The sequence below is a fragment of the Martes martes genome (assembly GCF_963455335.1).
Source record: "Martes martes genome assembly, chromosome: 7".
NCBI classification, from domain to species: Eukaryota; Metazoa; Chordata; class Mammalia; order Carnivora; family Mustelidae; genus Martes; species Martes martes.
This window is the reverse complement of record NC_137894.1, coordinates 38,719,228-38,742,664: the sequence shown is the minus strand read 5'-3', so window position 1 is coordinate 38,742,664 and position 23,437 is coordinate 38,719,228. Positions and strand designations below refer to the sequence as shown.

Genomic DNA, 23,437 nt, shown 5'->3' with positions numbered 1-23,437 from the left:
TATGAAGAAATAAGAATGTGAAAGGTGAGCAGTGTTATTATCCATTAAGAAGAAGCAAATTAAAAACACAATGAGAGAGCCTGGGTGGCTTAGTCCGTTAAGCATCTGCCTTTGGCTCAGATCATGATCCTGGGCCCGGGGACCAAGCCTTCCCAATCGGGCTCCCTGCTCAGCAGGGAGCCTGCTTCTCACTCTCTCTCTGCTGCCCCCCCCCATTTGTGCTCTCTCCCTCTCTCTCTCATAAATAAAATTTTAGAAACAAAAATATAGTGAGGTACTACAAGACAATTATTAAAATGTCTGAAATGAGGGACGCCTGGGTGGCTCAGGTCATGATCTCAGGGTCCTAGGATTGAGCCCCGCATTAGGCTCTCTGCTCAGAAGGGAGCCTGCTTCCCCCCGCCCCGCCTCCCTCTCTGCCTGCTTGTGATCTCTGTCAAATAAATAAATAAAATCTTAAAATAAAATAAAATGTCTGAAATGAGAAAGACTTACAATACCAAGTATTGGAAAGGATGTGGGACAATTGGAACTTACACTGCTAATGTGAACGTAAAATAATACAACCGCTTCGAAAAACAGTTGGGTAGGTTCTGAAAACCTACCACATAACCCAGCCGTTCCTCTGCTAGGTTTTTACCCAAGAGAAATAAAAGCCTGTGTCTGTCTGAAGACCTGTACGTAAATGTTGATAGCAGCTTCATTTGTAATAGGAAACGGAAACAACCCAACATCCGTCACTAGGTGAATGGATAAACAAATCAGAGTGTGTCCATACAATTGACTACTGTCCTCCATGCAGCAGCCTTAGTGAATCTCAGTTATCCTGAGTGAAGCCAGGAGGAGTCCTTATTGTAGAATTCCATTTACATAAAATTCTAAAAGATGCAAATTAATCTTTAGTGACTGGAAGTAGATCAGTGATTGCCTAATGATGTGGGGTGTCAAGGGGAGGCTACAGGGAAGGATTATGAAGGGGCGGTAGAAAACCTTCAGGGGTGATGGATACGTTCATTATTTTGATTGTAGCAATGGTTACATGAGTACATTCATTTCATAAGTCACACCTTATCCCGTTGTACACTTAAAATATGTCTGGTGCATGACAGCCCTGTTATGCCCCCAGTGAAGCTGTTAAAAGTACCCCCTCTGTATTCCACCCTTTTCTCTGTTTTCAAGGCTAAGCTGCCTAAAACACTTGTCTGCACCCTCTGACTCCATTTTCTCTGCTCACCAGTGCCATGAACCCTCTCGTGTCGTCCTATCCAAAGAATCAAGTTTCAGTCTCTCTCCTCCTTGCTGCCTCTGGCCTGTTGACCACTTCGTCCTCCTTACAACTCTCTCCTGACATCAGTCCCATGCTACCAGTCTCTCCAGGATTTTCGGCTCTGGCGGTGTTTGCTCTCAGGCTAGAATCAGAGCCAGTGTTAGGACCTTCCTACCTGGATATTCCAAAGATTCCTCAGGTTCAACTCCTCCAAAGCTGAACTTATGTTTCCTTCCCCCAACTCACTCTTCCTTTTTAAAATTCCCATTTCATGGCATCCCCGTCCACCTAGTTGCCCAAACCAGAAACCAAGTATTCATACCGAGCTATTCTTTTTCCTCAACCCCGCCGTCTAAATACCTTCTTTCTGGATACTTCTCCCTCTTCTCACCGCTTTTAACACCTCCCCACGTATCCAGCATTGCCTTCATCACCTCTGTCCAACTCCTTGAGTGAACTGGTCTGACAGTTCCTAAAAGGTCTCCCTGTCCTGGCCTAATCTGTCCTCTTCCTTCTAAGGGCCGTTTGATAGCTTTCTTCCTTTAAAAAATTTTTTTTAATTATTATTATTATTATTTTTAAATTTTGCTTCCTTCACTTGGAGTACTGATGAGGGAAACACCAGTATCAGTGTAGCAAAAACTCGAAGTGTTCAGTTCCCCACTTGTTGGGCCTCTCAGCTCATGGAGATGGTCCCACCACCGTGTTGGCATCACTGCACAGTGTAGGTGGGGAGCACTGCAGGGGCGCACACAGAAGCATGCCCAGTCTCTCTGCTTAGAATTGTCAGCGGTATATGGTCACAGTGACAGTGATGGGTGATGAAAGCATAAATGAAAAATGTAGCCTAACTCCTGTCAAATGGCAGGAACCTGGGCAGCAAAATGATGGTCAGTGGGAGGTGAGTCCCACAAGAAAATGGAAAGAAGAGGATAGGCAGATATTTGAAGCAGACAAAGTCACCGGGAACAATGATCACCAAAAAAGAAACTTTCATTACTTTTATGTGTCAGTTGCCTAGGTCATGGTGCTCAGCTATTTGGACAAACATTATTCTAGATGTTACGGCGAAGGTGTTTTTTGGCTGAGATTAATGTTCAAATCGGTGGGCTTTGAGTAAAACAAATTGTCCCCATAATGTGTGTGGGCCTCATCCAATCAGATGAAGCCCTTCGTAGAATAAAGACTGACCTCCCCTGAGCAAGAAGGCATTCTGCCAGCAGACAGCCTTCAGACTGGAACTGTGCTAGTGGTTTTTCTCTGACTCTCCAGCCTGCTGCCTACCTGCAGGGATAGGCATGTGAACCAAATCTCTGAGATTCATTTTAAGGAATTGGCTCCCATGATTATCTACACACACGTGCTACTGTATCTGTCTGTCTGACCAACCCTGACTGATACAGAGCCCGATAGCATCACTCTGTTAGGAAAATCAAGGGTCCATCAGGACTTCAGAGGGAGAGGGCTGACTGAGGAGAGGGAAGGCTGGCCTTTGCTGTGCTGCTTGCTGTGTCCTGGGCATGTGAGGGAGACATGGGAACCAAGAGTCATAAATACGGTTGAAGCAATTTCTTTCTTTCTCTTTCTTTCTTTCTTTCTTTCTGTCTGTCTTTTCTTGTCTTTTCTTTTCTTTCAGCATTCATTTGGGAATGGAACATGCTGAACTTTTAAACAAACCATAGTGGCTGTAGCTAATGAAAATTAATAAAGAATGGTAAACCTTAGACTTCATGGTACAATAACGGCTGACATCTGTGTACCGTTTACCAAACCTGCGCCTCCACGCAGTCCCCACCTGCTTTCTCTGATGAGCAGAGAGCAGTGGAGACTAGCCCCACTTTACGGAGGGAGACACGAGTGCTAGGACCTCCTGCCACTTGTCCTGCGACTTTGTCTGTCCGTCCCTTAGCACAGAGCTTTCCAAATAACTGGCAGGAGCCTGGCCAGTGAGGGGAGAGAAATGAAGAAGGCAACAGGGAAGTGGAATCAGGCATGAGAAGAGCAGAGTGGAAAAAGGAAAGGGAAGGGGACCAGTAAAGAGGGAGACAGAACAGTGGGAGGGGCAGTAGGGATAAAGTTTCTGTGCACAGAAATCAGAAACAGAAAGCTTCATCGGGAGCCTTATGCTGAGAAATAACCTGATAAATTCTTCATTTCCCTTCTAGCTCTAAAATTCTATACTACAAAATGTCACATTTCCCCTCTTTGTATTTTACTGTGATCCCACTGCAACAAAAGGTTTTCCTCAGCTACCCAGGGGCTTAGGCTGTAAAATGCATGTACTCCACACTAAAAGTAAATTCTTGCATTAGTTATCCAAACTGTTTGAAATGAGGAACCAAATTTTCAACTCCTATCTCCCTCTTTATCAGCAAATAGTAATTTAAAGCCATTTACTGGGGCTGTGGTTACCGGGGAACAGACTGTGGCCTATTAAAATTAATCCTGACAGAAGATCCTTGCTGCTTTCTCCAAGCACATTCAGGCCATTGGTTTATGAACAGGATGAACAGACGGCCCATCCCAGAGGGCTTGAGGGAGGAAGCACGTTAAAATGGACGCCTGCATCTTTGTTTGCTCAGCTGCTTGGAAAAACTAAGGCTGAGGGAAATGGGATTAATCAAGGGGGCAGTTGCCCATGGAAAAAAAATGGGAAGAGTCTGGTGAGAAAAATCCCAGCCAAATAAGGTTCAAGTTGAAGGGAAAGAATTCTTTTCTCTTCAGATTTTAACATGGTTGAGTGTTATTTGGTGACAAATCTCCCATTTCTGGCCACCACGGTGTTTTATGATCTTTGTGATAGTGTGAGAAGAGATATTTTAGGGGGAAAATAATTAAATGTTTGATTCTCAAACATTTCATATAATTTTACCTTTAATTAAGAAACATAATGAAGATTATTGGTTAGTGATTGTGATTGAATAACATTTTCTGTGATTTTTTTTTTCCCATATGAACAAACTCATGAACCAGAAAAAAAATAGTCTTGTAAGATCACATGTACTGATCTGTGGTGCAGACTTATATAGGCATTGTAGCTGAGGCCCCTCCTCTTAGTTTAGGAGAAAGAATCTTGTCAGAATCAAGACAAATTCTTGATTTAAAATATCTTCCCCTACCCTTGATTTATTTCACTTCCCTTTGACACATTGACTGAAATTCCACCAATAAGATTACTTGCTTAACAAGGATTTTCCTTTGAGATCATAGATAGTCCACAACCTATTTAGATCACAACCTATCAGCCATTTACACATGAGTATGAATTGGTTCCATACTACTCTCTGACAAAAGGCTAACTGAGGTGATAACCTACACTAAAAGAGTGGAATTTGATAGGAGGGCAAGAGGGGAAATTGAGAGAATTTTGAACAATCGGAGAGAAAGAGTGGATCACAGAGAGTATTACAACAGGGTTTACATAGCAGGAAGACCCCAGGGGACCACCTATCCAGGATTTGGAAAAAATGGAGATCAGGCAAAAAAGGAGAATGTCAAAACCAAACTTCTCTTAGAATTGGTTCAGATTCCATGCTGGAGGGCACACCTCCTATATGTACATGGACTTTGTCCCACGTGTGTGGGAGTACACGGTGTACCAAAAGATGACTATAAAATAACTTCATTAAGAAATACACTCAGATATGTTTATACTTGTGCTCAGGGAATATGTTATCCTATATTTATCAAAAAGTAGTAGAGTAAGAAGGTAGTTCGCAAAGTCACAAAAGAGTGAGATGGTATAATTTCAAGTGTTTCAGGGGAGGGAGTTCAGAGTTGTGCCTTCCGTGGAGGGGAAGAAGAACCAGGCCTCTACTACAGTGTCAGCACACAATATATCTCACTCTTTGGAGTCTCATGTTTATCAGAGGCTATGAAATCAAGTGGTGGCCGGCAGGAGGATGGAGTTAGAGAAAGCTGAGTGTGCCTTTCCTCTCATGAGACCTCGCCAGAATCAAGTGTCTGATCACCTTTAATGGTCTGTCTTGCACGGAAAGGAACACAGCTCTGAAAAGCTTCAACTACAGGAAGTAGGGGGGAGGTACAAGGGACACCCATGGAACACATAGGAGAATGATTTAGAAGAAGAAAAAGTCCTTGATTTTTCTTCCTAAAAATTTGGAGGAGAAGACAGTTAAGCCTAGTATATAGGACAGTGAAGGTGATCCAGATCTAAGACCTGATGGGGCAGTTGTCAATCCCCAACTGTGTTTTTGTGGGGAGGGGGTTTACGTACCACTAACTTTGTGGCCAGTCCGTGAATTTCTCTGGGTCTCCGTTTTCTTCTGTTTTAAATGACGGTATTGAACCAAATTCCAAGATGCCTTTCAACACTTAAATTATATGATTCTAGGATGATTAATGTTATGATACATTCTTTGGCAACATCTGCATCTATTTAAGCTCATAAATGTTGAAGAAATATTTGGTATGCAGTAAACCAGGAAGCAGGTAGCTCCCTTTAAATAAATACTCATCCAACATTGATGACGTTTCAGGTTTTATCAACCCTTGCTGTACTCCCATACTTGCCCATATCTTCTGGAACTGGATAGTGTCTTCCATCACCTAGAATTCTTGAGCTTAATTTAATTTTTATATCTAGTGGTTGACAGCTCTGAGTAACTTAAGATTGTTTATGAGGTTTAAAAAAAAACCCTGAAGTTGTCAAAATAGTAGAAGACAAGCAAACTATAATGAATGATGTGGGAGGAACATCATTTCAAGCAGACTAGAGGAAAAGGTGCTTTAAAAGTGTATTTTTTTTTATAATGCATAGGAAAAAAATATTAGATAATGTAAATAAAGGGTTGCAAATTGTGGGTCTGTGGCCACATCCAATCTACAAATGGATTTTTTTGGGCAGAATTGAGTTTCTCAGAATCATGAATTTGAGTGACTTTAAGATGGCGTGTGCTTATCATCCCCCAACCAGCGTATACCAGATCTTTGCACCTCTGTGCAGACCCTGGGCACCAGGGCATTTGACTTTGGGTGTGTCATGCAAGTATAAATGAAAAATTTTGCCCAACAGTTTTTTTCTGAGAGGCTACAATTAATCCTATGGAAACATCCTAGGTCACTAGTATAGAATACATACTTGTTACAGGAAAGGGTTCTTTACCTCCAAATGTCAGTTTTCCTAAGGTCTTCTGTGTTTTACAGATCCCCACAAACACAGTGCCTGGGTGGCTCAGTTAAGCATCTGACTCTTGATTTCAGCTCAGGTCATGACCTCAGGATCCCAGGATGGAGCCCCATGTGGGGATCTGTGCTCAGTGGAGAATCGGCTGGAGATTCTTTCCCTCTGCCCCTTCTACATACTCTCTATCAAATAAATAAAATCTTAAAACAAAACAAAAATCCCCACAAATGATTCTCAAATAATTTATAGAATTAATGTTCCCTTAGATTATACATTACATTGTGATTACAGTTTTTTTTTTCCCTCTAGAATTCGGTGTAAAAGGTGAATTTTAACTAAAAAAGACTTATCCTTTTCTGGGAGGAAACCAGTTGCTTTGTTTTATAGTCAAACTAAAAAGTGCTATAGTCAGAGGTTATAATTCTGTTATTTTGAACATTTTCTAAAGAATTATTTGTATGCATCTCAAAGTCATTTTTTACAAAGCTTGATATAACATTTTTCTCTATTAAAAAAACTTTAAAAAGTCAAAGAAAATGGTGAATTTTTATGATCGCCGTGGAAACATCATCTTTATGACTCTATTTTTTTTCTATTTTCAGTTCCATTTTAGGGATTTGGAGACAAAAAAAGGTTAACTTGAGACAGCCCTAATTTCCTTCCCTAGCCCCCCAAAAATGTTTAAATAAATTCGTGGGTACCATAAAGATATTTTACTTTAGGGTTGGGCCACAAAGTGACCAGTTAAGTTTTTTCAGGCTGAATGTGTTTTGTTTAGGAGGTGGCAAGTTAAGAGGAAAGGAGAGAATTAAAATATTTGCAAGATGTCATTAATCTCCAGCAAGAGCCTAGAGTTGTTTTTTTTTCCCTCTTCATTTCAGAACTAATCCAGCTTTCTGTTATTTGGCTCAGAAAAGTCTTAAATCTGTAACAAGAGAGTAACTTCCTGTTCTCAAGAGTATGGCTGCCAAAGAAAACATTTACAAGAAAAGTCCCAGGGCCAAAAAATTGCCTACTAATTATTTCTTAACCCCCTCCCACCCCTAATTCAGGAAGGTGAATGCTGTAAATGCTATATGTTAAAACTCCGAAGTATGTGTTGAAAAATTAAGAGAAAACCCCTAAGAACTGTTTGCTATTTATTTATATTTTATTGCATTCAAATTACATGAGTTTTATGGCCCTTGGGCACAAATTAATGTTTCTTAGAATATTTTGTTCGGAATTCCACAAAGATTATACTATACCTTTATCAAAATACATTCTGGAAATTTTTACCTGGTACCTTCCCAGCTGGAGAAGGGAGAAGCAGCCCCGACGTTCAGGATCTGATCTAGTACTCTCAGCTAGGCCCTGATACTGCTCCAAGTTGGCCTGACACTCAGCAGTGAGGGTTTTTTGGTTTTGGTTTTTTTTTTTTTTTTTTTTGGTTGGTTGGTTGGTTTTTTTTGTTTTGTTTTGTTTCAAGATTTATTTGAGAGAGCGTGCAAGTGGGGATTGGAGTGGACGGAGAGTGGGAGAGAATCTTAAGCAGGCTCCCTCAGCATAGAGCCCAATCCTAGGACCCATGAGATCAAGACTTGAGCCCTAACCAACAGTCAGACACTTAACCGAGCCACCTAGGTGCCCCACTCAGCAGTGAGGTCTTGGTGTTCTCCTTGATGATTTGTCTGTTCTGTGCAATGCCAGTCAAAATCCCGGAGCCTTTGGTAGACATGGACGGACTGTAAAACTCATACGGAAATGCAAACAACCTAGAATAGCCAAAACAACTTTGAAAAAGAAGAACAAATTCCTAGAGCCTATGCCATGTGACTTCAAGCCTTATTAGAATAAGCTGGGCAAATAGATCAGTATATCAAAGTAGCGAGTACAGAAATAGACCAATGCATCTATGGCCAGTTGATTTTCAACAGTGGTACTAAAGCAATTCAGGGGAAAATGGGTAGTCTTTTCAACAATGGTGCTAAAACAATTTATACTCTGCATCATGGATTAGTAATCCCGTCCAACAAATTACCCCCAAATTTAATGGCTAGTCTCTCTCTGGTCTTTTTGCCCCTGGCCTCTCTTTCCAGAAACACATCTCTAGTCTCCCTTTGGGGCTTTCCCTTCTCTGACCAATTCAAATGAGTTATCCTCAAATTCAAATATGAGGAAAAGGAGACTACAGTTTATTGAATCTGTTTATCCATTTTTTCCCCCTATATCCCTCCTGCACAGTCTCACTCACTAGGATTCATTGAGTTTCTAGTCTCTGTCCAATAGGAAATCCTTAGATTTGCAAATATTCCTGATGCAGCAATACCTCCTTCCCAGTAATTATAGTGATAACGGCGGGTACCAACTGTGGGCATGTCTCTGGTGCAGTGCTGGAGAATTTCTCCAGGGTCTCTGATGTGAGCTGCACAGCCAGCCTATGAGGGGGATGTAATTTCATTTCTAGGCAAAACTGCTTATGGGAGCCCTGAGCCTGAAGCAGGCCTGACCAAACGGGTATTGTGACTTAGTGGCAGACCTGAGACCAACTCCAAGCTTCCCACCCGTGTTCTGGAATCAGGTCCACATGGTTTCAGGCAATTTTCATCCCTCTTTGAGTTCCATTTTCCTTGTCCGCAAAACAGCACTAGTAACATCTTCCACAGAGAATGAGTGGTTGCAAAGATTTAGTGGATATACGCTGGGCCTAGCTTAGTAGCTCTTGGTCTCCTGTATTAACCCAGCCAGGGCTCTTTCTGGAAGACTTTCCATTTGTAGATTTCTTCATGATTATGGAGGTTTGCAATGAATCCCCTCCTTGATGGGAAATTACCCCCAAGGAGCTCACATCACAGGAGAGACAGGAAATGGACATGATGATCAGTCATTAGATGTAATAGGACAAGAGAAAGCTCGGAAAAAAGCCCCCTGGGATTCAAAGACAGTAGAGATCAGGAGGAAACAGACTGGGAATGATTTTGGAAAGGCGAGGGTCTCGAGGTGCATATACCTGTCTCCCCCCACATCTGGCAGGTGGCACCTGGCATGTGCTGATTGAACTGAGCCTCTGAGTCTGGATATCAAGAAGAGTGCTGTGGTCTGATGTGGTCTCAGCCAAGACAGGAAGGAATCCTGCCCTTCCTGCCACGTGGCCCCACCTCACCCCTAGCCCTTGGGGGACCACCCTAGAGCTCCTGGAGCAGGAAGATAGCATTTGTTGGAGAGGAAGAGGGTTCCCAGGGTAGACTCACGGTCAGCTCAAGGGCCAGCCTTCGTTGGTGCACCCTCTAGAGGGAGGAGGGCATGTCATCGGAGGAGTGCATGCAACTCCAAGCACTTCTTAAATGTGCCTCTTGCTGGCCAGTCCTGAAATCTGTGCTCTGGGGCAGGTCCCACCCAGATGCAAACCCAGTCGCATGGCCTGAATTTTTTGTTCCCATGGCTGGCTCTTGCCTCTGACTAAGCAGCAGGCTTTCTCTGATTCCAGGATCCTGAGGGAAAGCCCCGCTCCCTCGCAGCCCAGGCCTATTTCCTGTTTGCTGCCCATGTGCTCTGGGCCCTGGGGACGCCTACAGGCCTGCAGCTCACACCTGCACAGTCCCTCAGCTCAGCGATCCAAAGGCAATATCCGGAAGGAACTTTTTTCGCCTCCTGTTTGGGGGACAGGTCTGCCTAAAGCAAGCAACTTTCTACACTCCTTCATTTCTCATTCCCAGTGTTGGCAAAGGGGTCAGGAAACCCCATTCTCATCTTGTTGTAAGAATTTATGTGGACACAAATTTCAACAGGCCCGACTGGACCATATGCACCAAAAGACTTAAGTCTGCATGATTTTTGACCCGACCCCGTGATTCCTCTTCTAGGAATTTATCCTGAGAGAGTAATTAGGCAAGTGTACAAAGGTGTGTGTACAAGATGATTCATCAGAGGACTGCTTACAAAAAGTGAAGATAACTTCCCAAATTCCAGCATGGGTGGGGAGGTCGAGTAAATCATAGTACATCAATAATATGGAATCCAGTTAACTGTAAGAAACAGTGGCCTAGATCTATATATCCATACCTGTATAGAATGATCATAATACAGTAAGTGAAAAGAGGTCACAAAGTATGTCATGAGAACAGCATTTATTAAGTGCTTACTAGGTACTGAGCACTATTTGAGAACTTCATGGATAGTAACTCATTTAATCGTCCCACCAACTCCAGCTAGGAAAGAACTATCACAGATCCCATCTAATAGGGGCTCGAAGAGGTTCTATAACTTGGCCAAAGCACACACTAGTGACTGAGCTCAGTCTCCAGATGCCACGTTCCTAAATATCATGATTTTGCCTTTCAGTATAGTGCCATATGTGTTTTAAATACAAAACAAGGTAAATAATATGTGCATGTGTTTTAAGAAAGCCAAGAAGGATAGAAATGAAAACATTGATAGAGGCATTATTATAGGATATATATATTTTTTTAATTTAAGACAAAACCTTGCATACAAAGCTGTTTTTCACTTCAGGAAGATAAAATTACTATGCAATATTAGAGTTAACTGGATAACTTTCAGAATTTACACACACACACACACACACACACACCCTATCTTAAGGTTTATAAATGCCTCTATGGACTGTACTGAAAGAAAGATTACTGTGGGGGCACCTGGGTGGCCCAGTGGGTTGGGCCTCTGCCTTCAGCTCAGGTCATAATCTCAGGGTCCTGGGATCGAGTCTCGCATCGGGCTCTCTGCTCAGTGGGGAGCCTGCTTCCCCCTCTCTCTCTGCCTGCCTCTCTGCCTACTTAAAATCTTTAAAAAAAAAAATCACTGTGCCCTGACTTCAACACTCCCGAGCCCCATTCTGCTCTCTACCCCTGCTACCTAGTCATGGATGAAATCCAGAGACAACGTAGGTAGAACAAAATATATGGCATTTATTAAACATATGTGACATAGGTTATATCAGAGTAGAACATGCATGAACAAATGATTTAACAAAAACAATTGATACTGAAACATTCAATGATTACCTTTTCACAACATACAAGAAAATTCTTTCAGTTAAAGTGAGAAAGGGAAGAAAAAAATCACAGGTGAAATAAATACACTGATTTCAGTGAGCCCCATGAAGGCATAAGGCACAAATTAAACCAAGGATTAGCACATGAGAACGAGGCACTTGTGCCCGCAGGAGGCCAGTCTCCACCCGTGGCTCCCACAACCCCACACAGATCCTGGGGACCAAGAGGAGGGAGCACCCTTCCCTGGCAGGGTCAGGTCTCCCCAGGTGCCCCTGCGCCTATGGACAGGCTTCTTGGCACCAGAGAAACATCGCTTCTAATACTTTTATGGGTGAATAAAACCTTCATGCTGTAACAAATGGTCCTGGCGTGAATAACATGAAATTTCGAATTAATGCCCTTTTTCCTCCCAACCGAAGGCTAGTGAACCAGAAAATAAATTGTGAAGGAATTCTCCTGACAGAATTTCAGTGTCTACTTGGAAAGCTAATGATGGCCCAGTAAAGCATGGTTGGGTGTTTGAAATATGACCTTGAAAGCTCTCCCTCCTGCCCTCCCCTTCTACCTCACTTTTCCTTCATGTTTTAGAAGTAGATCAGAACCTCAGCAGTCTCCTTTCTGGCTGAAACTTGGATAGGAGGAAGCAGGAGCCTCCCTTCCCAGACCTCGAGCCGCACGGTTCTAGGGCTTTTGTCCATCCGTACAAAGTGTGTGTCTCCACGTGCCTAAGTCAGTGTTTTCTTCGTGGTTAACTCCAAGACCCGTGTGTATGGAGTGTAGTTCCTGGAAGGTATCGAGATTTCACGAGTCCTACCTGTTGGGCTGAGAAATGAGAAAAGGCCAGTCAGGAAGATGGAACAAAACTGTCCATACTCTTAATTGTAAGACAACTCCAGGAAGGTTTTGCCAGCGCTGTACCCTACAATTTTATAAACTGATAGCTGAATTTTCCATTTAAGTATTATAAGAGGGGCCTTTATTTTTAGCAACTTTTTAAGATTTATTTGAGAGCAAGAGAAAGAGCAGAGCTGAAGGAGGGGTAGAGAGAGGGAGATGGAGAATCTTAAGCAGGCTCCCTGCTGAGCAGAGAGATGGTTGCGGGGCTGGATCCTAGGACCCTGAGATCATGACCTGAGCTGAAATCAAGAATCAGACACTTAACCAACTGAGCCACCCAAGCAACCCTTCAGCAACTTTCAAAGGTTGTGCTAAGCATCGATAATTCAGAAACAAACAAAAAAACCCCGTGTATTTAAGGAACTCCTAATTTGGTGGGACACAGATGTACATAAATAACTAATGTGTTAGGTGCTCTAAGAGACACGTGATGAGCTCTGCTGGATAGTCTCCATTTGCCCGTTCAGATTACTCTCCGCTGTCTCCACCTCTGTGCCCTTGGGAAACTGAACTGATCAGTTTCAGTGGTCAGCATCAATGGGCTCCCTTAGCTTCCGGTTGATTCTGACTAGTTGGGAACTGATAGCAGGGGATGAGAGACTGGAAGGACAGAGCGGTCAGGACCTGTGTTCCCTCCCGGCCAGGCTGCAGCTTGGTAATTGGCAGCATTCCCCTAGCAAAGGCCACAGCTTGCAGCTGTCCCCATTGTCTGTCCTCCTGGCTTCCTCCCCTGCCTCTTCAGGGCCAGGCTGGTAACTGCTTCCGCTGTGCTAGCTCCAGAGTGTGCCACTGCCCCTTGTTCTCTTCGGTCTTCCTGGCCTGTCAGGACCGTGAGCAATACAAGAATTAACATATCACGGGCACACTGAGGGCAGAACGAGTTAGCAGCACTTAGGAGGGCATCTGGAAATGTGCACAGAGAGGGGAATCTATCAGGGTGCCTAGGCATGCCTCAAGTGGTCAAGGAGGAGATGGGAATTCAGGCAGAAGGTGAGCACAGGGGCCGTGGCTGGGGAGAGGAGACACGTTTGGCAGAACTGGAATGAAGAGTTCGTGGTGGAAAGTGACAGAAGACGAGGCCTGGTGGAGAAGGGCTCTGTGTGCCCAGCTAAGGAGTTTAGAAGGGGACACAGAGCCACTAAATATTTGTAAGGAGGGGCAGGATATGCTCATCTTTTTATTCGAGCAAGATTCCTCAGCTTCACTGAGGGTTGACTGCAGAGGGCTTAGTCTGGAGGCAGAATGTTAGATTTTTTTTTTTTTTTTTTTTTTTTTGCTATTTAGGACATGGAAGACAGATGGTGAGAACTTGAATTCTAACTGCAGCACTGGAGGTCAAGTAGCAAGGAAAGGGTAAGGAGATACTGGGGAGGTGGAATTAACCAGGATTTGGTGGCTGAGATGGAAAAAATCTTCCATTTCTTTTTCCTCCTGGACACAGAACTACCTTTCCCAGCGTCCTTTGCAATTTGATGGGCCATTTGCCTCAAAGGTCGGAAGTGATATATATGAAACTGGAAGAGAGAATTTTCTCTTCTAGGTTTAACTCATGAAATCCTCCTACACCATCCTCCCTGCCCGGTCTCTTCCCTTTCATGCAGAAGATAGAGTGGAGGATCCAAGAGGACTCCAAAGCCCAGGCAGGGTGAGCAGCTGGAAGAATCCGGGCTCGGAATGACTGCGGCGAGGCCCACGTCAACCAGCCTTGCTCTGTAACATGAGAAATCAGTCTCAGTGTTGCTAAGCTGAGGTCTGTGGGCTTTTGGTACAGCAGCTACATTCCTTCTCCCCATAATGCAGTGGCGTGTGTGAGATAAGAGTCCGCTCCCTTCCCTGAACGGCCAGTAGCCTGTCATTCCCAAAGCGATGTGGATGCTGCCTCCTTAACTGTTTTGTCATGTGTCTTCTCTATTCCCTCAGCCACTGCCCTGGTTCAGGCTCTCAGAATCTCTCTCTGAATCCTGGAGTACTGTTCTAAATGGTCTTCCTCCTCCTCAAATCCTCTACCCAGTTTGTGGTCAGAGATCTTCCAGATGAGTGAAGCGGTAATACCATTCTTAAAACTTTTCCAAGTCTCCCCATTGCTTCTGGGATGAAGTCTAACCTCCTGTGCACAGTCTTAGAGGTCCTCTGCCATCTCCTATCATATCTGCTTTCTGGCCTTGCCAAGAAACACAGTTGTCACCATAGCCACACTGCCATTCTCATGCCGTCCCATCAGTCTTGACTGTTTCCCTAATCCAGTGGATCTGATGAATCTCTGCCTGCATTTCGAGACTTAAACCAAACATCACCTCCTGTATGACAATTTTCCAGATTCCCTACCCCAGGGATAGAAATGATCTTTCCTTTGTTTTTGTGCTTTTTGTCCATTTCCTTGAGCAGTGGTGCTCAAATTTTCTGCCTCCACAAGGTCCACTTTTGCTAAACTTTCCGAGCCGTTAATATTTCCCACTATGCTGCGGTGATTTTCAACTGTAGGTGGCTTACAGCTGCTTCACAGGGTGTATTAGAAGCTTGGGGGAAATTTTAAACTTCACATGTCTCTCCCCAAGAGATTCAATGTCTTTTCCATACCCTCCAAACTACCCTCCCCACATAGACCTTGAAAAGGACTGTCATATAGGCTTTTTTTTTTTTTTTTAAGATTTTATTTGAGTGAGAGAAAGCATGCGCGTGTGCAAGAGAGAACGTGAGAGAGATTAGCTGGGGGAGACGGAGAAGCAGGCCCCCCACTGAGCAGAGAGCCTCATGCTATGAGGGGGCTTGATCCCCCTCATAACCTGAGCCAAAGGTAGGTGCTTAACCGACTGAGCCACCCAAGGCCCCTAGATTTCTGATGCACCGCTGGAAGCACCCCCTTGTCCCCCTCTGGTCTGCACATCCTCTACTAGTCATAGTTTCCTTAAGGCTGAAAACCACACTCATCTTCACGACTCCAGCAGCTCCCTCAGGCCAGGCACAGAGCTATCACTAAATGTATGGATGTTGAAGGAAACAAGAGGACAAGGGATTTCCAGGAGTGAGTGGTCAGAGTGTCACCTGCCACAGAGGAGCCCACAAGATCTGGGAATTCAGGGGTCCCCAGGGACCTGACTGGACAGTTTAGTGGAGTGCTGGGGCAGAAGCCAGATGGTGACTTTGCCAACCACTATGAAAATTCCACGTAGCAGAAATGGTCTCTGGTGATAATATCCTAAAAGCCCGCAAAAGGCAGAAATATTTATAAAGGTGAGCTTTCTGGGTTTCCAAAAGAGGCTGGGATATCCCAGCCTTTCAAAAAGCAGTGAGGTATTTTATTTGGTTGATGACCAGGAAACAACAGGATTTCAAGAACACAAATGATTGGAACCACAACTGAAATTCAACCACCTTCTTTAACAAATTAAGGCTATTGGTAACCTTTTGTTAGTCCAGAAAGAGGCAGGTCCCCTGGGGGAAACAACAGCAGAGTCAGCAAATAAGTGACAAAAACTACTTTGTGTTCTGGCTTCTACAACGGAAGTATGAACATGTTGGCACTTTAAAGCACTTACTATGTGCCCCGCACTTAGGACCACGGGGAATATTTTTCATTACATCACACCCATTAAGACATAATTTCTGAGCTTGCTGGAGACCAAGTGTCACTAAGGGGCAAGGAGAAAAATTTTCTTTTTCTTTCTTGTTTTTCATCTTTCTCTTTGAAGGAAGGCTAGCGGGCTGGAAATTGCTCTCAGTGGCTTTCACTAACATGTATCGAACCTTTAAATCAAACTCTTGCGTCTTTTCTTAACAAAATAGCTGTTTAAAAGCCTCTGAAATCACAGGGAATGCCTTCTCCCCCCTTCCCTCTCTCCTTGCTCTGCTGTAAGATCTCTGCATTCTAGAAACGTATGGAATGCAAGGGTTAGATGAAGAGGGGAAGGAGTTGAGGAGAAACTGGAGGCCGAAGGTGGTATTCAGTTGCCTAGACCTAGAGAATCCAGGTCCCCAGCAGGCTGGTGACAGTGGGACTGAAGGGAGGAGACAGACAGCCCTGGACGGGCACTGAGGCCGTCCTAGGGGCACCGGTGTCTGGAGTGAACCGGCCTCAGGGACCTGGGAAGGTGGTAGCAGCATCAACAGAAATAGGAAAATGCACCCATTCTGCTGGGCACTTTATGCCTGTGTCCTATCTCACCAGCCCAGCAGGCTCCCAAGGAAATCACTGTCAGAATCTTCTAGTTCCAGCCGAGAAACTGAGAAAAAGCTGTAGATATTAGCAAGAGGCAGATCCTCCAACACAGGTTTATGGAGCATCCAGAAGGTGCTAGGCTAGTCCTGTACGGACACTGGCCTGAGAGCCCAGGGTCCCTGTCCACTGGAGTCCACAGAGTTGGCACACATGGGGAAGTGGTGGCAGTGCAGGGAGGAGGTCACAAAAGGGGCTTACTGGCTCTGTAAGTAAAGGCTGATTTTGAATTTTTCCAGCATAAAAATGGGGCAGCAGTAATTGTAAGGGAGACGCTGGTAGCAGTAGGACAGCATGAAAAGGCCTCCAGGTGGAGGGAGAAATGAGTCCGAGGTGGCCCGCTCCTGTCCCGTGAGGCTGTGTGCCCAGCACCAGAACATGCCGAGACCACTCTGACATCTCAGCTGACAGAAGCCTCATCCATCGCCGGGCCTTCCAGAGTTTTATGCACTGTCTAGAGGGTTCCAAAGCACAAAGAATTTAATTGGAGAGCTTAAGGCATACTGAAGCACTGTCAGTCCGTTGAGCAAAATCACTTATAACCACCAGTAAAAAGTGAATGAAATTGTCTTAGCACCCCCAAATTCACTTATATTTGATCTTGTCTTACAAGAAAAAGTAGAGCTTTGGTGTAGTTAATAGTAATAATAAGTTAATAGTAATAATCGCTATTCTTTATTAAGTAAGTGCTTAACCAGTTACCATGCTAAATGCTGTATATACATTTAGTCCCCCTAGAAATCCTCTGAGATTTGGTACTGTCCTCTTCGTTCCCACTTTAAGGATGAAAGAATGAAGGCTTCAGAGCAATTAAGTGCTTGCCTAAGACTGTGCTCGGCTGGCAGCTGGCTGGGCAGCGTAGCCCCACAGCCTGAGGCTCCCCAACTGGACCACACTGCCAGGTTCTTTGTGAGAGAACAGGTAGAACAAAACTCAATCTGCAGAAGAAAGGCTTAAAGCAATACTTTGATCTAAAACATTTTGGAGGGGGCCATTTTCAAAATATTCTGGAAAACACCATGGGACCTTGTATTAGATGCAAGTTCAAAGTCCAAGTAAGAACCAGGAATTTTGGGGCACCTAGATGGCTCAGTGGGTTAAGCCTCTGCCTTTGGCCCAGGTCATGATCTCAGGGTCCTGGGATCAAGCCCTGCATCGGGCTCTCTGCTCAGCAGGGAGCCTGCTTCCCTTCCTCTCTCTCTGCCTGCCTCTCCGCTTACTTGTGATCCCTCTCTCTGTCAAATAAATAAATCTTAAAACAAAACAGGAATTTTGTTAGAACATACACAATACAATTTAGCAACCCTATTTATTATTTTAAAATGACACACGTACCACACTCCAGGACTCCAAAGGCTTGCTTCCGATCCTGGCTGTGTGGCTTCCAGTGAATCACTTACCTCTCTGAGCCTCAATTTTGGGATCTATCAAACATGGGGATTAAACCCAACCAGGGGGTTCCAGTTTCTTTATTCAAACAAAATCTTATTTGGGATCCAACATGTAAAACACACTAAAAGCTGAGTTTCTCAGTTTTGTGTCATTTTGTTTTTCAGGAGGGGAAGGGTCCCCGCAGGCCAGGTCTTTGCTCCCCTCTCGCGCCCTGAGGCATCCGGAGGCCTCTCCCTGAGCCCCAGCGTGGAGCCCGGAGCCTAGTGAGGCAGCTCCGAGAAGCACAGGTGGGAAACTGCTGCTCTGAATTCTCTAAAGACCCCGTGCTCCTTGCCACTCAGACCCGCGTGGCACCTTTCGCGTAGTAGGCACTTAATAAATATCGGAGAGGAAACGAATGGCACCTTACCCTGCCTTTTCGGAAATGCGGATACGTAGCTTTCATTTCCTCCGCTGACTGACCTACGCAGTGAAAGTGCTAAGATGGATCCTGGGGGAAACCAAATGTTACATTTATGGAAAAGCTGCTTTTAGATGCTGAAGTGGCTTCCAAGTTCACCATGGCCATAAGTTAAGGGTCTGTCAGCACTTCCATTATGAAAACCGCTTTGTGGTTTCATAACTTAGCCATAAAAGTTTGCTTCAGGCTATCCTTCGGCATACAAATTGAAAACCTTGTTTTAAGCCAAAACGTGGGAATTAGAAAACAAACAATTTATTGGTTTCAGACATAGTTTTGCACCCATCTTAAGCCAAACAAGATTTATTATGTGGGCAATTAAAGTGGACTAAACCACTTGGTTCCTGAAAAATAAAAGAGGAGAGAAATGGCCAAACTATTTATATATCAGAAGGAGGCCCTGGACATGACCGTTTTTTTCGGCTGTATTTTTATCATGGACTTTGCCCCTCACATTAATGAGACCTTGAGTCTATTTACGTATCTTTTTCCCTGCTTGAGCCTGTTAAACCCGAGAAATCTCTTCAAAACCACTGACTTTGCAGCTTGGGAAACGGAGGCTCCAGCAAAGACAGTCCGTCCTGATCGCATCGTGCTGCTCGTGAGGACTAGATCCAAGGTATCTGACATCCCAGCTCGGTGATGGGCTCACAACCCTTTCCCGCCAGATCGAACCATTCAAGGTTCCAGGATTCTGCACTTCTCTGGCCTGCTGCTAACACAACACGCCCAAATGCCCCTGATCCCATGGGAATTCACCCTCCTACACACAGTAGTTGGGGTACTTTGGGACTTTGGTTACCCAAATCATGGGCCACATGCCGTCAGCCGAGGGTATCTTCATTCTCACCTTGTTTTACATCCTCTTTGGGCCGAGCACAGTTGCGAGCACCTGGAGATGGTGGGTGGGTTACTGGGTCCCAGATTCTAATTTTACTAAGGAGAGACCCAGGCATGGGTGTGTGGAGCAGCTTAAGGACAAACAGGTCAGTCCTCGAGCTCAGAAATGCAACTGAACCAACAAGGTTGTGGTTCTTATTCATCTGTCGTGACTGAAACAGCTCAATTTATTCATGACGCTGAGCCAGTGCTGAACTGTGTCATGGCTCCGGGGCAGAGATGAATTTGTTCAAGCTTTAGACCCTCCCTCCTCTGTGCTACCAAAGCACCTCACACGTCCCTCCTGCAGTGTTGTAAATGCCTGCCTCCGTGTTTGTCTTCCTTCCCAGACTGTGGGTTGGGAACCCAAGCTCATTCCTCTCCCTAAGCCTCTGGCACAGGTAAGGTACTCAGCAGATGTTTGCTGAGTGAATGAATGAGTGGACAGAGGAACCAGTGCATTCACTTCCCGCCAGGGCCCATGTCTCTCTCTGGGACGTGGCTTCCCCAGGCTTCTCTTTGCTACCCCCTCTGCCCTGCACAATGCCCCCAGCTGCCATTTATCTTTGCAGAACTATTTTTGATAGAAAGAATGCAGTTCTGTTAATCACAGCCCACTAAAGTATTTTTCTTAAGTCAGAAAGGAATTTGAGTCAGGAAAATAGGAAATTCCCAAATACCTGGGGAGAAGATCGCAGCCCACTCCAATCTCTCTGGTCTCCACCTCAGGCTTGGCCTGGGTTTCTATTAAATAGTCCAACCTGCTTTGTAGTTCGTTATTCTAGAGAGGAGGAGAAAAGTACTTTTAGTCAAGCAAATAGGTTCCCCCACAAACATGCATGATACAATTTATATGTGTCATCCGATTTTCCCCTGTACCATGGACATCTATCATAATGTATTTAGTAAGCATCTTACACAGTAGGAATTACAGAAATAGATTGCTTGCCTCCTTACAGATAGCTTTCTGTGCACGTACACACGCACACGTATGTATCCAATTTTACATCAATGGAAACAAAATATCCTCTTCTATGTTTAATTTGGGGTTTTCTTCACTCAATTTGTTGTGAATATCCTGCCATATGTATTAGTTTTCTTTTTAGGTCAACAAGCTGTTGTCGTGGGTTCATTGCGTTCCATTGGGTGGATGTCCATTATTTATTTAACTAGTCTCTTATTGATGGCATTTAGATATTTATCACTTTTCTTGCAATTATAAATAAGGTACAGCTCATGTTTTAATACTCCCTTATTAAACTATAAAATGAGTAAGTCTATTAATTTAATTTAGTGGGAAATACCTCTATAACTTAATAATTAGTATTTCATGGGTTTGGAAAAATTCAGAATCTCAAACATATAAAGTAGAACAAGCTCCTTGGGATTAAAATTAGCATTCTAAACAGTTTTTTTCAGGCCAGAGCCAAACATTACATAGGTTGATGATTAGATGCTCAGGAATTGGAAATTTGCCCCATGGGGGAAATAAAGGACAAAGGAGCAAGAGGGTTGAGGCTATTGGAATGAAAATAGGAAGAGAGATGGTGCCTGATGCCTAAAGGACAAACATACCCAAAATCCAGAGAGTAAACCACTGTTATCTCGGGGTATTGAGTTTTTAAGTTCTTCTATATTTTTCTGTAATTTTTCTACATTTTCTCTTTTTGCATATTACTAGTTTAACTCTTTATTTTTTTTTTCCATCATAAGTATCCTCTTTAATCCCCATCACCTATTTCACCCATCCCCCAACCCACCTCCCCAGGGTGGCTGCACCAGCTTGCATTCCCCCAGCAGTGCAAGACGGTTCGTTTTTGTCCACATCCTCACCAACACTTGTTGTTAGATACGGTATTGCCTCATGAAAATTTAGTCTATCTTCTTAGCTATATTCTCGGAGATACAAGATAAATATATACTGAATAAATCAATGCATAAATACTTTTATAAGGAGCATGTTATCTGCATGATTAGAAAAAGATGAAAGCATTTGTCTTTTCTTTTCAGGTGGACCGGAAGCTCACGCGCTCTTCTAAGACACTAGATGAACACAGGAAAGTTGGAAGTTCTTTGAAAAAGAAACTCCTTTTTTTCAAAAGGAAGAATGTGGAGTCTAGCTCAGCAGCTCCTGCTCTGAATGGGTGACACCAAGGAGCAGAGCAGCGGCTCCTTGGTGTCACCCATTCAGAGCAGGTCACGTTCTGTAAAGAAGGTCTGTGGATCCCCTCAGCAGGAATGGGAAATGGTAGATGGGGAGAGAGTGCATTCCAGATTCCCTAGCAGCTCACGAGCCAGGACAGAGGGATGGGCTCCAGATTTATCCCCTAATGCTCAGGATGGGAGAATGTTGCTGGCTTACTGCCTGAGGTACATTTACACACACTCATGTACACACAGCTTCCCCAGCAGTGTCTGGATTCTCCCATTCTTAAGGAAAGACAAGGGCAGAAGAGGCTTGCCCATCAGCAAGCTCCAGAAATCCCACCGCCTTGTCTTTTCTCAGTGTAGAGTTTAATAATTTCACATACTTCTGAGCTGACTACCTATAGTTAGGGGGCGTGAAAGGAAGACAAGGTGAGTAAATACGCCTTACCAATACACTCAACACAGTACATAGGGGACAAGGAGCCACAAATCCTTTGTTCTATTTCAGAGGAACTGTGTGTGTGCACACCAGACCCCCCACTGAAAGCGGAAATGAAAAACTGTACTCTTAAATGCAAAAAAAAAAAAGCATCAACCACATATCAGGTAGTGTGTAAGTTAGGTGGTGAGGGGAACTAGTTAGCTGTTAAAGAACTTGGGCATGACTGGCACCCCTGAGTTTGGTCTTGTGGGGGTTCAGACAACCAAGCAGAAGATAACAAAGCCATAAGTCCCATGCCAGAGGGACCCACGGAATATTAAGGGAGAACTCAGAGGGGACGCCAAACTCAAGATAGGGAAAATGAGTGAACTCCACGAAGGTTTGCTGGAATTATGCAGGGGAAAGAGAGTAAAAGAAACAAAGGGATGAGTATTCCAGGACTGTGGAACATACGGGTTGAGAACAAGCACCTTGCTGCAGCATACAGGTAGCAAGAGAGTTACGAAGGGCTACATCTGCCTTTACGAGGACTTTGTACCCAATTCTGTAAGGCCAGAGTCAACACTCAATTTTATTTCAGTCACTGGGCTTCCAGGTGGAAACTGTCTTGGAAGGAAATAAAACTGGGCAAAAGGAAATAAAACTCCTTAATTAGTCAAGGAGGCCACCGCAATTTCCTAGTTCAAGGAGTGAGCGCCACATTTATAGCACTGAGGAGTGGACCCTTAACCAATGGATCTTCCCGCAAAGGATAGCTGTAAACTCTGGACAGAAAACAAAACAAAACAAAAAAAAACCATCTCTTATGGTCTTTGGAGACTGAACAAGGACAGGCAGGCTGTAGGGGGGGTGTGACAAGCTTATAATGGGTTCTCTGTGACTCATGTGTTTGTTTTTGTTTGCAGCTTTGCCCAAGAGCAGTATTGTCATATGGCAGCAGCACAGACACTTAAGAAATTCAACAGAAAGATCATCTTGCTGGTAGATAAAAAACAGTAGAAGGAGCCCAGCATAACCAGGACTGCCAAGAGTAAAGGGGAAGCCAAAAAGGAGAGAGTCAGAGAAGGCAGAAACTTTAAATTCTGTGTATAGATTCCCCTCAAGTCTCTGGCAGATCCCCTCGAACCATGCATGAGTTGGGCTAAATGAAAGAAGTTTGCAGCCAAGGCTTCAAGAACGGAACCGAGATCTGAGCCGTCGCCCACTAGAGTACGGAAGGGTGGAGGTGGGGCTAACCAAAGTCACTGCCTAAAACAACCTCAGCGCTGTTCAGAACAATAAAACAATCCAAAGTCTCCACAATAGAATCTTTCCAATGTCCAGGTTATAATCCCCAGTTACTGAATTTGTGAAGAGCGAGGAAAACATGACCCATTTCCAAGGAGAAAGTGAACCAACAGATGCTAATCCCGAGAGGACTTGGATATTGGACTTTTCACACAAGAACTTTCACACAGCTATTCTAACTATGCTCAGTGAGGTAAGAGAAAATGTTACTAATTGATGTAGTAAATACACACACACACACACACACACACACACACATACACCAAATGGAAATTTTAGAACAGAAAAATACACTGCCTAAAGTTTTAAAAAGTC

The 23,437-nt window shown here is 44.1% G+C and overlaps 1 protein-coding gene and 1 long non-coding RNA gene across 5 annotated transcripts in view; one reads left to right on the top strand and one right to left on the bottom strand.

Moving 5' to 3' along the window:
* The window catches only part of LOC308345734, a 27,928-nt gene extending 4,491 nt beyond the window's left edge, over window positions 1–23,437 (top strand). Inside the window, exons 2-6 of one of the 2 annotated variants that reach the window (XR_013967101.1) lie at window positions 13,586–13,654; window positions 18,071–18,193; window positions 18,912–18,985; window positions 21,256–21,389; window positions 22,741–23,437. This is a non-coding gene — a long non-coding RNA (uncharacterized lncRNA). The remainder of the gene's footprint in view (window positions 1–13,585; window positions 13,655–18,070; window positions 18,194–18,911; window positions 18,986–21,255; window positions 21,390–22,740) is intronic. The other variant, XR_013967102.1, reaches the window with a different exon arrangement.
* MYZAP (myocardial zonula adherens protein) overlaps window positions 11,298–23,437 on the bottom strand; it is an 89,189-nt gene continuing 77,049 nt past the window's right edge. For 2 of the 3 annotated variants that reach the window (XM_080808169.1, XM_080808170.1), the window contains exons 12-13: window positions 19,926–20,026; window positions 11,298–12,226 (exon numbers count right to left, since the gene is read on the bottom strand). In XM_080808169.1, coding sequence (XP_080664295.1) covers window positions 12,130–12,226; window positions 19,926–20,026 — 198 coding nt within the window. In that variant the 3' untranslated portion in view covers window positions 11,298–12,129. Of the gene's footprint in view, window positions 12,227–18,315; window positions 18,397–19,925; window positions 20,027–23,437 lie in introns of all 3 variants that reach the window. The other variant, XM_080808171.1, reaches the window with a different exon arrangement.